The 15137-nt window shown below is 38.7% G+C and overlaps 1 protein-coding gene across 8 annotated transcripts in view; it reads right to left on the bottom strand.

The window, feature by feature from the left end:
- The window catches only part of CCDC30 (coiled-coil domain containing 30), a 98149-nt gene that overhangs the window by 70723 nt on the left and 12289 nt on the right, over positions 1-15137 (bottom strand). For 6 of the 8 annotated variants that reach the window (XR_008426316.1, XM_045190923.2, XM_045190925.2 and 3 more), the window contains 2 exons: positions 13282-13472; positions 1756-1909 (listed from right to left, as the gene is read on the bottom strand). Coding sequence is in view for 7 of the 8 variants with exons in the window: in XM_045190923.2 (XP_045046858.2) it covers positions 1756-1909; positions 13282-13472 (345 nt within the window). In the remaining variant the exon portion in view is untranslated. Of the gene's footprint in view, positions 1-1755; positions 1910-11430; positions 13473-15137 lie in introns of those variants that run through there. The other 2 variants (XM_053919922.1, XM_053919923.1) reach the window with 2 other exon arrangements.

The following is a 15137-nucleotide window of genomic DNA, read 5'->3' as shown; positions in this document are numbered from 1 at the left end:
ACAGTGACTTTTCCACATGAATGGCTGGTCTTGGCTCATGCTTCAGAACTTCCTAAATCCTATCAACCAAGTAACAGTTGGCCTCAGTGAGCCCCCAGCGCCCATCCCTCTTACTAAGTGGCCACAGGCCCAGCATTAGCAGCAGCCAGCCTACATTCACAGTTTGGCTTCGCCTGGCAATCTCCAAGACCAGCACAAGTAGCAGCTATCTCAGATTGTTTTATAGCTTAGGCAGGGTGGTCCTGGACAGAACACAGGTGGGGGCTGACTTTGGCCTATACCACCTGGGAAACTCCAGAGCCTGCGCACCCAGTGGACAGCTACAGGCCATGTCAGAATATCACCACCCTGGCCCTGCACAGCTGATTCTCCATGGAGTGCAGAGGTTGGTGGTCAGTGGTCACAGCCAGTCCTTGCAGCAGAACTGACCTGCCATGAGCAACCAAGGCTCAAGTAGAATAGGAGGGTGTACTCAGCCTGCACAAAGTGTACACCTCATGTACTCAGCTTGTGTGATAGGGGAGGCTGTGCCACTGGACTCACAGGACACCTGCTATATTAGGCCACACTACTAAGACAGGGAGTCATAGCAGCTCTGCCTAACACACAGAAATAAACACAGGGAGGCTGCCAAAATGAGGAGACTAAGAAAATGGCCCAAATGAAAGAACAGTTCAAAACTCCAGAAAAAGAACCAAACATGGAAATGAGCAATCTATCAGATACAGAGTTCAAAACAAGGTTTAAAAGGATGCTCAAGGAACTTAGTGCATAAAAAATATTCAGTCAGAAACAAATGATACACTAATTGAAACAAAGAAAAATTTAAAGGGAAACAACAGTAGAGTGGGTGGTCCAACATTCACATCATAGGGGTGCCAGAAGGAGAAGAGAAAGAGCAAGAAACTGGAAATCTATTTGAAAAATAATGAAAGAAAACTTCTCTAATTTGGTAAAGAAAATAGACATGCAAGTCAAGGAAGCACAGAGAGTCCTAAACAAGATGGATGCAAAGAAGCCCACTCCTAGACACATCATAATTAAAATGCCAAAGGTTAAAGATAAAGAGAGAATCTTAAAAGAGGCAAGAGAAAAGGAGACAGTTACCTACAGGGGAGTTCCCCTGAGACTGTCAGCTAATTTCTCAAAAGAAACTGTGCAGGCTAGGAGGGATTGGCAAGAAATATTCAAAGTCATGAAAAGCAGGGACCTACAGCCAAGATTGCTCCACCCAGCAAAGATACCATTTAGAATCAAAGGGCAGATTAAGAACTTCTCAGACCAAAAAAAAAAAAAAAAGAGTTCATCATCACAAAGTCATTATTATATGAAATGTTAAAGGGACTTATTTAAGAAAAAGAAGATCAAAACTATGAACAATAAAATGGCAATAAATACATACCTATCAACAACTGAATCTAAAAAACAAACTAGGCAAACAAGAATAGAGACAGAATCATAGATACAGAGAGTGTTTTAATGGTTGCCAAATGGGAGGTGGGTGAAGAGGTGAGGGAATTAAGTACAAATTGGTAGTTACAGAATTGCCATGAGGGTGTAAAGTACAGGAAATGGAGTCGCCAAAGAACTTACATGCATGACCCACGGACATGAACAAGGTCGTGTGGATAGCCTGAGGGAGTGGGGTTGCTAGGTGGAGGGGGCAAAGAGGGAAACTTGGGACAACTGTAATAGCATAATCACAAAATATAATTTAAACAAGGTCAGAAATGTTCTCCTGTAACCACAGCTTACCTAGTTTAGTCTGTTCCTTCTCATTCCCTTGCAGTTCATCAGCGAGCCTTCGGATTTCCTCATGGGCCATCCTTAACCTCTTTGCTATTTGTTCCACATCCCTCTCTATGCAGTTGTTTGAAGTTTCATCTTTTTCTACGTCTTTGTTATGGAACTAAAATAAAAGTATTATTAGTAATAAAACAAAAAGTATACTTATGACATTGCACTATTGCATATATGTTTAAAAACCAATGAAGTCACAAACAATATTTCACTTATATGCATCTTTTCATTAAGTTGAACCATATAAAATTGGTGATATTTGATTATTTTTGACCTATAAACATGTCTGTAGTGTGTGGGTTTTTGACTTTGTGTGGGAAAGACTTCACAATACGAGTCTGGGTGACTTTGATACTGCATTTATTAATGCTGGTGACAGTAAACAAGGAAAGGTTTAGGGTAGAAGTAGTAACAGGAGAGAGCCTAAGCCGTGCTCTGCTTTGGCTCCCTAGAAAAGCTGCAGGGAAGGAGTAAGGTAAGACAGGGCTGTTGTTAGCTCACTGGAAAGCAAAGGTCAAAGAGACAGAAGCGAGTCAAGGCGGGCTGCTTTTAGTTCACCAGAAAGTCAGAGAAAATGGGAGTCCCGGAGACAGGATCAATAAGCCCTGGTCAAGTTGCTGGTGCCCACTGCTCCCCTGGCTGCGAGTCTGCCTGGGACCCTTAGAGTTAGGAAATATTGTAAAAGGTTCATGCCCAGGAAGGGGCATTGGTATGCTCTAGAGCAAGCCTGCCCTGAGTCTTTGTCCTGAGGGCTTCTTATCTTTTTTCTGCAGGTGAGAAACTTCACCCGCAGGGGGAGGGCTTCAGCAGCTTATTCATCAGCTTTCCAGGTGTATTTTTAATATGCTGACTTGTCAGAATGAGCACATAGGGGGGTTTGGGGAATATTCTTTGGTCCGCTATACTGTTTTACTTATATCTTGAGTCCGTCTGGCTTTTAATGGGGTTTTTGTTGTTTGTTCCCCTGACTTCATCTGTCCTTGGGTTTAGCTGACACAAATGACATTAATTGGGTCTCTGTGCTATGTCCCAGACCAGGGAGATTTCAGCTAGGTATTCTTTGGTGAGGGAGAAGAGGTATAAACCATTCACTCTCCAGTGTCTTAGGTTAGGGGAGCTAAGTTCTTGCAATTCACAAGCTGGCTGTAAGTTGCTCAAACTGTTTAGCCTTGTTTAATTTTCTTGTTTCAGTTTCCCCATTCCACTTACCCAGGAATTTTTCTAGCTTCTTACCATCCCGTTTCAAACTGATATTTAAAATACTGTGCTTTACTATGGAAGTGGGGGGTGGGCTGCATGGAGGGGGATGGAGGAGGAAAGTTGGGACAACTATAATAGCAAAATCAATAAAATATTTTTTAAAAGAAAAATAAAATAATGTGCTTTACGTTTTAAAGGACTCCTCAAAAGAGGAGTTCCAAACATATTTGGAAAGAAGTATGTACCGTCCCAATGTGATTTTTCCACATTTTCCAAGTGTGTATTATATTCTTGCAAAGTATAAGTTTCTTCTTTCTTACTGCTGTGTAACATTCCATTGTGTACACATACCACAGTTTTTTAATCCACTCATGTACTGATGGGCCCTTCAGCTGTTTCCAAATCTTGGCTATTGTAACTAATGCTGCAATGAACATGGGGGTGCTTATATTCTTTTGAATTGGTATTTTGGGTTTCTTCAGATAAATTTCCAGAAGTGGAATTGCTAAATCTTACCTTTTGCAACAGCATGGATGGACCTGGAGAGTATTATGCTAAGTGAAATAAGACAGTCAAAGAAAGACAAATCCATATGATTTCACTTATACGTGACATCTAATGAACAAAATAAACAAAATAGAAACAAACTAATAGACACAGAAAACATGCTGACAGCTATCAGAGGGGAGGGGGCTAGGGTGAAAAAGGTGAAGGGATTAGCAAAAAAAAATACTCATAGAAAGACACAGTATAATGATTACAAGAGGGATGGAGGGATGGTAAATTGTGACAGAAAGAGACTTGACTTTGGGTGGTGAACACACAATACAGTTTACAGGTGATGTATGATAGAACCGTACATCTGAAACCTATACAATTTTATTAACCAATGTTACCCCAACAAATTCAGTAAAAATTAAATAAGCTATGCTGGTGGGATACACAGCGAGGGAGCTATAATCAATAATACTGCACCGCACATCTGTACGTTGCTGAGAGTAGACTTCGAAAGTTCTCATCACAAGAAAAAAACTCTGTGACTACGTATTGTGACACATATTCCCTAGATTTATTGTGGTGGTCGTTTCTTGATGTATACAAATATCAAATCATTATGCTGTGCACATGAAACTAATAAAATGTTGTATGTCAATTATGCCTTAATAGAAAGTAAATAAAATGGAAAAAACCCGTAATGTTTTATAAAAAAGTAACTGCCAAAGTTGAGTCCTTACATACAATGTCCAAAAACAAGCAAAACTACACTACTAAACATATTGTTTAGAAAAGCATACCTCTGTGGGGAGAGAGGGGCTGTGATCAGAAAGGTACACAAAGGGAGCTTAGCAATGTTGTGTTCTTGACAGGACCCGTGGTCACATGGCTGTTTGCTCTACAACGGTTAAGCTGTATTTTTCAAGTTTTATCATTTTTCTGCATATACATTATATTTCACAATAAAAAATTTAGAACTTTATTTCTGGCATTAAGTATTGCCTCTTCATTCTTTTGTCCAACAATAAAGTGGTTAAGTAAATTTTGATACATCCATTCAAAAGAGTATATATGGTGTCAAAACAGACTATGGCAAATCTATATGCACTAGTACAGAAAGTAAGAACAATATGCAAAACAGAATATATTTTGTATTTAAATGGATACCAATTTTCTAGGGTACATAAACAATTGTTGGCAGTGGTAGCATGAGAGTATGGAGCTAAGGATTTGGGGGGAGAAGATAATTCATTTTTCATTCAATTTTATAGCGCTTGAGTCTTTTTTACTATGTGCTTGGATTAAATCAGAAAACCAACAAATTAAAAACAAATGGTAAGGAAAATATAGTCAGTATATAGATCAGGCCTTGTGATATTCCTTGGGCTTCCAAGTCACCATATATGGCCCCATTTTGGTTGGAATGACTCTCTTATCTACTTTATGCACAGGTAAATTCAACATTAGCCTATGCAAAATAAAACTAGGGAGGCAATGAAATTTTTACAAGCTACATTTCATAACATTTTATAACAAAAGCCTTTCAAGTATTTAATTCTTTCTGTCCATTACTGGGAAAACTATGACATAACAGTGAAAGGGTAGATAGGGTTAGAGTCATCCACGACTTGACCCCCAGCATCAATTTGTTTTAAAGACTCCATCTCCTTAATGACTGCTCAGTTCATCTTCCCTTCTCTAGTTACACTCTGAGCCTTGTGTTTGGTTCTCATTATTTAATTAATTATTATATACCTTGCCCTGAAATCCCCGCTTCCAATCTGGCCCCTATTCAATCCATCCTTCCACTGTGGCCAGAGTGTTTTTTTCTAAAACACAAATCAGATCATGTTACTCACCTCTTAAAATCATTTAGTGACTCTTCAGACCTTCTATAACCAGTCAATCTTTCACATATTCAACCATTTATATTCTTATAGTACCTTCCAGGACCATTGCTGGGTACTAAGTCCAAACTCATTATCATATGAATCTCACATGATGTGGTTCCTGAGATATCTCCAAACACTTTCCTCAGCATTCACTCACATAAACCGGTCTGAACTCTACACTATTTTGTCTTTCCACCACCAGAAATGTCTTTCCCTGTGTCTTCTTCCAGATAATATCTATTCAGCTTTCAAAATACTACTCAGCATCACCTCCACTGGAAGTCTTTTTACCCATTCTAACTCATCCCCTCTCCTGAGTTTTCCTAATTTTTTTTCTTGTAAAAATATTATATTTTAAAAATATTTTATTGTTTATCCTATTAGGATTGGCCCAATTTCCCCCTTTGTCCCACTCCACCTACTTCATCCCCCATTCCCATAGTCAATTCCACACCATTGACTATGTCCATAGTCATACATATATGTTTTTTGACTAATCCCTTCACCTTTTTTCAGTCTCCACCTTCTCCCTCCCCTCTTACAGCTATCAGTCTATTCTATGTTTCTGTACCTCTGAGTCTATTTTGGTTGTTAGTTTATTCTGTTAATCAAATTCCACTTATAAGTAAAACCATGATATTTGTCTTTCATTGACTGGCTTATTTCACTTAGTATAATAGCCCCCATTTCAATCCATGCTGTCGCAAAAGGTAAGAATTCCTTCTTTTTTACTGCTGCATAGAATTCCATTGTGCAAATGTACAGCTTTTTTATCCACTCATCTACTGATGGGCACTTAGGCTGTTTCCAAATCTTGGCTATTTTATAATAAATAATACTGCTATAAACACAGGGTGCATATATTCTTTGAATTTGTGTTTCAGGATTCTTAGGATAGATTCCCAGCAGTGGGATCCCAGGGTCAAATGGCAGTTTCATTTTTAATTTTCTGAGGAAACTCCATGCTGTTTTCCACAGTGGCTGCACCAGTCTGCATTATCACCAACAGCACACTAGGGTTCCCTTTTCTCCGCATCCTCGCCAGCACTTGTTGTTTGTTGACTTATTAATGACAGCCATTTTGGCAGGTATGAGGTGATATCCCACTGTGGTTTTAATTTTCATTTCTCTGATGGCTAGTGATGTTGAGCATCTTTTCATATGTCTCTGGGCCATGTGTATGTCCTCCTTGGAGAAGTGTCTATTCAGGTTCTTTGCCCATTTTTAACTGGATTGTTTGTCTTCCGGATGTTGAGTCATTTGAATTCTTTATATATTTTGAAGATTAAACCCTTGTCCAATATATCATTGACAAATGCGTTGTGCCATACAGTGGGCTCCCTTTTCAAATTGCCAATGGTTTCTTTAGCCATGCAGAAGCTTTTTAATTTGATGTAGTCCCATTTTATTTCTTCCTGTTTCCCTTGCCCTAGCAGATATATCAGCAAAAATATTGCTACGTGAGATATCTGAAATTTTACTGCCTATGTTTCCTTCTAGGGCTTTTATAGCCTTGTGGCTCATATTTAAGTCTTTTATCCATTTTGAGTTTATTCTGGTGTTTGGTGCATGTTGGTAGTCTTATTTTTTTGCAAGTACTAGTCCAGTTTTCCCAACACCATTCGTTGAAGAGATTGTCTCTACTCCATTGCATGCTCTTGTCTCCTTTGTCAAATATTAATTAACCTTACAGGCATGGGTTTATTTCTGGGCTCTCCGTTCTGTTCCATTGATCTATACATTTGTTCATAGGCCAGTACCAGATTGCTTTTAGTACAGTGGCCTTACAGTATAGTTTGATGTCAGGTACTGTGATCCCTCTTTGTTCATCTTTCTCAAGATAGCTGAGGATATTTGGGGCCTTTTCAGGCTCCATACAAAGTTTTGGATATATTTTTCTACATCTGTGAATTATGCCATTGGTATTTTAATAGGAATTGTGTTGATTCTATAGATTGCTTTGGGTAGTATGGACATTTTAGTGATGTGAATTCTTCCAATCCATGAACAGTTCCACTTATTTGTATCTTCCTCAGTTTATTTTTTCAGTGTCTTATAGTTTTCTGAGCATAGGTTTTTTACCTCCTTGGTTAAACTTATTCCTAGGTATCTCTTTTTGTTGTTATTGCAATAGTAAATGGGATTGTTTTCTTAGTTTCTCTTTCTGATAGTTTAATACGGGTGTATTAAAATGCCATCAATTTCTAAGTATCAATTTTGTATCCTGCTACTTTGCCAAGTTCATTTGTTAGGTCTGGTAGTTTTTTGGTGGAGTCTATAGGGTTTTCTATATACAATATCATGCTGTCTGTGAATAATGAGTTATACTTCCTTCTTTCCAATTTGGATGTTTTTTATTTCTTCTTGTCTGATGATTGTGGCTAGGACTTCCAGTACTATGTTGAATAAGAGTAGTGACAGCAGATATCCTTGTCTTGTTCCTGATCTTAATGAAATGCTTTCAGTTTTTGTCCATTGTGTATGATACTGTAGGTTTTCATATATGGTCTTTATTATGTGAATTGTTATCATTTTGCCACTTTACTGAGAGTTTTTTAATCATAAATGGGTGTTGGATTTATCAAAGGCCTTTTCTGCATCTATTGATATGATCATGTGATTATCTTTCATTTTGATTATGTGATGTATCACATTTATTGATTTGTGAATATTGTATCAACCTTGTACCCCCAAGCTAAATCCCACTTGATTATGGTGAATGATCATTTTGATATATTGCTGGATTCAGTTTGATAATATTTTATTGAGGATTTTAGTATCTATATTCATAAAGGATATTGGCCCACAGTTTTATTTTTTTGTTGTGTCTTTACCTGGTTTTGGAATTAGGATAATACTGGCCTTGTAAACAGAGCTTGGAAGTCTTCTCTCTTCTTGAATTTTTTGGAATAGTTTGAGGAGGATAGGTGTTAGTTCTTCTTTGTGTGATTGGTTAAATTCCCCTGTGAAGTCATCTGGACCAGGACTTTTGTTTGCCTGGAGTTTTTTGAATGCTGCTTCAATTTCATTAGTTGTTATCAATTTCATTAGTTGTTATCAATTTCATCAGTTGTTATTCAGGTTTTCTGCTTCTTCCTGATTCAGTTTTAGAAGAACGTGTCTCTAGAAATTTATCCATTTTGCCCAGTTTGTTCAATTTCTTAGTATAGAGTACTTCATAGTACTATAGGAAGTTCATAGTACTTCCTTACAATCCTTTGTATTTCTAATTGTAATAACAGTTGTTACTTCTCCTCTTTCATTTCTGATTTTATTGTTGTCCTGTCTTTTTTTCTTGATGAATCTGGTTAAAGGTTCATCAATTTTGTTTATCTTTTCAAGGAACCAGCTCCTGGATTCATTGATTTTTTGAATTTTTTTTTAAGTCTCTATGCCATTTATTTCTGCTGTGATCTTCATTATTTCCTTCCTTCTAATCATTCTAGGCTTTGCTGTTGTTTTTCTAGTTCTTTTAGGTACAGGATTACATTATTTATTTGAGATTTTTCTATCTCTTGAGGTAGGCCTCAAGAGATAGTGTTATGAGGTAGTGTTATGAACTTCCCTCTCAGGACTGCTTTCACTGTATCTTATAGGTTTTGGTTTGTGTGTTCATTTTCATTTGTTTCCAGGTACTTTTTGATTTCTTCCTTGATCTTCTTGATGACCCACTCATTATTTAATAGCACGCTATTTAGCATCCATGCTTTTTAATGTTTTTTTTTTAACTGAAGTTGATTTCTAGTTTCATGCCATTGAGATCTGAGAAAGTGCTTGATATTTTAATTTTCTTGAATTTGTTAAGACTTATTTTGTGTCCTATAATTTGGTCTATCTTTGAGAATGATCCATGTACACATGAGAAGAATGTGTATTCTGCTGCTTTGAGATAAAATGTTCCGTATCAATTAAACTCATTTGTTCTAGTATGTCATTTAAGGTCGCTGTTTCCTTGTTTATTTTTTTGTTGGGAAGATCTGTCCATTGGTGACAGTGGATTGTTGCTATCCCCTACAGTGACTCTATTGCTGTTGATCTCTTCCTTAAAGTCCATCAAGATTTTCTTTATATATATATATAGGTGCTCCTATATGGGTGTATATGTGTTTACAAGGATTATATCCTCTTGTTAGATCGATCCCTTTAGTATTATGTTGTGACCTTATTTGTCTGTGGTTATAGCCTTTGTTTTGAAGTCTAGTTTGTCAATATATGAATTGCTATCCCAGTTTTTTTTAATCTCCATTTGCATGGAGTATTTTTTTCTATCCCTTTACTTTCAGCTTGTGTAAATGTTTTGTTCTGTGGTGGGTCTCTTGTAGACAGCATATATGTGGGTCATCTTTTCTTATCCATTCAGCTTCCCTATGCCTTTTGATTGGAGCATTTAATCCATTCATATTTAAGGTTATTAGTGACAGGTACTTTGCCATTTTATTATTTTATACCTATGTATAAAGCTTTCTTCTTAAAGCAGTCCCTTTGATATCCCTTGCAATGCTGGTTTGGTGTTAATGAACTCTTTTAGCCTTTTTTTTTTTTTCCTTTTGGTCTGGGATGCTCTTTATTTTGTATTCCATTCTAAATGGTAGTCTTGCCAGATAGTCATCTTAGATGCAGATCCTTGCTTTTCATTGCTTTGAATACTTTATACCAATCTTTTCTGGCATGAACTATTTCTATTGAAAAATTACCTGACAGTCTTATTGGAACTCCCTTTGGGGTAACTGACTGTTTCTCTCTTGCTGCCTTTAAGATTCTGTGTCTTTAAACTATGCTATTTTCACTGTGATGTGTCTTGGTGTGGGTCTCTTTGGATTCAGCTTGATTAGGACTCTGTGCTTCTTGAACTTGTGTGACTTTTTCCTTTACCAGGTTGGGGAAGTTTTCTGTCATTATGTCTTCAAACAGGTTTTCTATCCATTGCTCACTTTCTTCTCCTGGTATCCCTAGGATATGGATATTGTTATGTTTCATGTTGACCCAAAGTTCCCTTAAACCCTCATTCTTTTTAAGTCTTTTTTCCTTTTGTTGCTCTGATTGGGTGTTTTCTACCTTGTCTTCCAAATTGCTGATTCAATCCTCTGCTTCATCTAGCCTGCTTTTCATTCTTTCTAGTGTATTCTTCATTTCAGATATTGCACTTTTCATTTCCATGGTTCTCCTTTATAGTTTCTATGTCCTTTTCCATGCTAATGTTGTTCCCACTAAGTTCCTGTAGTTCCAAGTTCCTTGAGCATCCTTATAACCATTACTTTGAAGTCTATATCTGATAAAGTGTTTGCCTCAATTTCATTCAACTTTTTCTCTGGGGATCCCTCCATTTCTTTCATTTGGGGGTATTTCCTTGTCTCCCCATTTTAGCTGGCTCTTTTTGTTTGTTTCTATGTATTAGATCTGCTTTGACTCCCTGTCTCCATGGAATGGCCTTGTGAGGTAGAAGTCCTATGGGATCCAGTGGTGCAGTCTCCTTGATCTCCTGAGCTAGATGCTCTAGGAATAGCCCTTCTGTGAGTTATGTGGGCTCTCCTCTTACATTTGGGTCTTGATTGTTGTTGGCCTGTTTGTTGGTCTCCCCTCTGGCTGGCTGACTGCCAGGCTCAACCCCCACATCTTGTATACTGTTGTACTGGTCCTGACAGATCAAAACAAAACAAGAACCACAACCAAAATAAGCAAAAAAAAAGTCTCTACAATAACAGCAAAATCAACAATAGAGCAAAGAATAATAAAAATGGAAAGAGAAATAGAATAGTAAAAGAAAAAAAGAATATGAGAAGACTAAAGAAAAGAAAAATGATTATGAGGGTAGAGAAGGAAGAGAAACAATAAGGTATAGAAAGAGGAAATAGCCAAAAAATAAAGAAAGGGAAAGAATAAAAAATAAGAAAAGGTAAGAAGGAAAAATAGAGTAAGAAAATGGAAGAGTAAAATAAGAAATATGAAAAAATATTTAAAAATTGAAGAAAAAGAAAAATTATAAAAAGGTTATGCAAAAGAAAAAATAACAAAAAATAATATAAAAGAACAAAATGGAACTCACTCAACAGAGTTTAGTGATTGCTTGCTGGGTTCTCCCTTTGGATACAGCTCTGATGATGTCTGAAGGTGGTGTAAGCCAATGTCAGATGCTGTCCACGTCTAGCCCTCAGCAGCCTGTGCAAAGCTACAAGCAATCCACAGTTTGTGGCTGTCTTCTCCAGGCTTGGCTGCACCCGGGATGGGCCATGATGTGCTGCAAGGCTGGTTTTTATCAGCACAGGGCCCAGGTGTAGGTCAGCTGATGGTCAAAGGCACTGCAGGATCTACCTCCACGTGTCTCTACCTGCTGTCATTCTTAGTCTAGCCACTGATCTGTTTCTGAGAGGGCTTCTGGTGGAATCAGGAGGATGTGACCCTTGAATCTTCTGAGGAAGGTGCTGTTCATACTTCAGGGAAGGTAGTGGATATATTCCCCTATCCCCACATCACACGTCTGAGTCTGTCCCAGATTATTTCCCTGAACTCAGTAGGGTGGAGCCCATAGTAGGAAAGTGGGTAGGGGCTCCAGAGCCCAGTGTTTGGGTTTGCCAAAAACTAGGAGGGTGTTTCTATGGCTCTCCCATGAGGGGGAAGCACCAGTTTGGTTCCCAAGAAAGTGAATGAAATGGCTGTGCCCTAAAGCCAATCTCTGACATTCCGAGTCTGCATACTTGCTGTCTCCTCAGCAGGCGTTAAGATGCAGGGTGGGGTGAACAGGATTACAGAGAGTGGGCTGAGAAGTTACCCCCAGGGTGGGGTAATTGTTTTTCCACTGGGAGGGGCTTGTTCTTCTCAAGAAAAATGGCTGCTGTAGTAATTTTTCAAGGTATGTCCCAGCATAGGGAACCCAGTAGCTATTTCCTCACGTCTCTCCCCAAAGCCTCCCACTACAGAGTCTCCTCAAGTGACACCAGTCCACACTGTTCACCCTTCATCTGAGACCAAGGTGAGTGTGCTTCGGCCCCCTTAGGAAAAAAATAATAGTGTCTCTGTCTCCAGCGAGTGCGGCTCTCCCTGGCAAAAACCCTGCAGCCTTTCACTGCTGGATGCTGTGTGGGCAGCTGATCCTGACACTGGTGCTCAGTGCTTGGGAGCCTGGTCTGCGGTCCAGGCTTTACTCCTCTCAGGGGGAAGCTCCCCCTGCTTTACTGTACCTTGGCCTGCTGCCCATGGGAGTGGTACCAGCCCCTTTTGCGTCCCTGCCCTTCCTACCGGTCTCAAGGTGATTTCTGCCTGTCCTTGGCTAAGAGTCTCCTCTTCAGGTAGTCTTCAGTTGTTTATTTCAGGTGGCTGTTCCCCTCTTCATTTTTAGTTCCAGTTTGGTTCTGGGTGGTGGTGCAAGAAAGATCCTCCTAGTCCACTGCCATCTTTCTCCTTGATTCAGGTTTTCCTAGCTTTCTGTGCCTTCCTTTCTCATAGTACTTTCCACACTGAACCACGATGGCTGGTTTATTCCTTTCCCTCACTAGCTTGCTCCTTGCAATCCAGATCATGTCTACACGTCTAATTTCACTTTGTTTCCACATCCACTAGCACAAAGCAAGAACATGGTAAGTTCTCAATAAATAACAATAATGTTAATTAATGTGTGAGGTACTACTCTAGAGCTTTATATACATCAAGTTATTTCATTTTCATGATCATCTTGTAGAGTAGCTGAGTTGATCGCAGATTTTATAGATGAGAAAATCAATGCTCACAGAAGTTAACTGACTTCCTCAAGGACAAAGGAAGACCACCCAACCTAAAGCCTGTATTCTTACGTACTGTTAGGACTGGTCTCCTGATGTTTTAATGAATGAATGAGTAAATGAACAAATGCATTTCAAAACCGACTGCCTCTTATTCAATTATCTTGTTAATTTTGGAATACCTGGGGAAATTCTTTCTGTAGGTTACTGCTCAGACATCTCTGTGGTTCTGGCTTTGAGTCCCCAAGTTCCAGTGTACTCAAGAGTTTACTTCTCTCTACCTGTAAGCATGTAATCTGTTCACTGGGGCTACTCAGAGCTATTTCAGAGCCTTCTTGATACAACATTTCTTCAACCTCCTTTATCTGCGCTTCTGTTAGGAAGAAATAACAGAAACAAACTTAAAATAAATGCAGTTAAATGACTACTCTATAAGATGTTAAATGAATTCTTAATTAGATAACAAATTAATTTTTAAAACACGCTATAATAATACTGTTACGCTTCTCCCCATCTCTTTGGGGTGTTTGCAAACTTTCTAAATTACAACAAAAAAGTAGTGGGAAAAGTTCTCAAAAGCAGCAGATGTTCTTGGTACTTGCAGAAATTTAAAATGTGTTCTTGTATAACTTTAAAATTTGTTTATCGAGTGTTTACTATATGGCAGGTATTGTACTAAGTATCTGAGATAAATTTATCTTATCGAATCCTTACAATGACCCAATGATGTAGGAATTATCCTTTTATGAGAGGACTCAGGCACCAAGAAACCAAGTAACTTGCCCAAGGTGACTCAACTAATCCTGCCAAATTCTTGGTGATTTCAATATTCTAGTGCCCTGCCTTGTCCATCCTCTCACCAGCTAACTTCTAAAGATCTAGTCCACTGACCTATTCTGGCCACCTACTCCACAGTCATTCCCTAGACACTGTCCTTAGCAATAACTGGAGCCTCTCTCTAGTCTCAACTGCAAGCATCCTATTCTCAAATTATTCCTTCGTATGTATTTCTAGTAGCATGATTTCAACAAGTTTTCAAACATACTAAAAACTATAATCCATTGTCTTTAAATACTTCTCAATGTTCTTTACCCTGCTCCCATTCTCATTTAGTTTCTTACCCAGCTTAGATTCTATAGTCCATCATTATAATTACTCTTTTGAAAATACTCATAACTCCCTTGCCCCTGTTTCCCTCCATTATACTTGGTTGGCAAAACTCCAATCTGTTTAAATCCAACTCTCCACCTTACTGCAGAATCTGAATGTGGCTGGGGAAACTGCACAGCCAGTGCTGATTGAGTTTACGTTAAATTCATGTCTTCTGATCTCGGGCGAGCTCCTACTTCTGCCTAGCAATCCTCTGCATTTCCCTGGTCATCTCCCTCTCACTCTCTACAGACCTAGACTTTTATTTCATTCCTTTCTCTACTCAAATCTCCAAACCTTTCCCATGCTCACTCTCTGCTGAATACACTGCCTCTTATTTCATGGAGGAAAAGAGAAGCACTCCAAAGAGAACATCCACAAATTCCTCTTACCAAATCTGCCAACTCCCACATACTCTTCTCTCTTTCGAGATTTAATGTACATATCCTTGCTTCTAAGGCTAGCCGCCCCCCACCCCACCCCCCTTGTGCACTGGATCGCATTCCCTCTTATCTCAAAGATAATACTCTTCCAATTGACTCCTCTCTCTATCATCTCATCAAGCCTTCTTTCCAGCTAGGCATTATAATCATCTTAGAGACATGCTATATATCCCATTAAAAACAACAAAAACAATTAAACAAAAACCTTCCTTCAACCTCATCGCCCCCTCTAGCTTCTGTACCATTTCTTCATTCTTCTTTACAGCACAACTTCAAGAAAGAATCAATCATACCCATGCCTCCTCTTCCACTCCCACCACTCCAATCAGGCTTTCATATCCACTACTCCACAAAAACAGATCTCATCAAAGTACTAATGACCTCCATGTGTCCAGATCCAACGGTCCATTATGTGCTTTTATTCCGCCTAGCCTACTCGTGGTATT

Source organism: Desmodus rotundus, chromosome 3 (genome assembly GCF_022682495.2).
Source record: "Desmodus rotundus isolate HL8 chromosome 3, HLdesRot8A.1, whole genome shotgun sequence".
Taxonomy (NCBI): domain Eukaryota; kingdom Metazoa; phylum Chordata; class Mammalia; order Chiroptera; family Phyllostomidae; genus Desmodus; species Desmodus rotundus.
The sequence above is the reverse complement of the archived record's forward strand: the minus strand, read 5'-3'. Positions and strand labels throughout refer to the sequence as shown.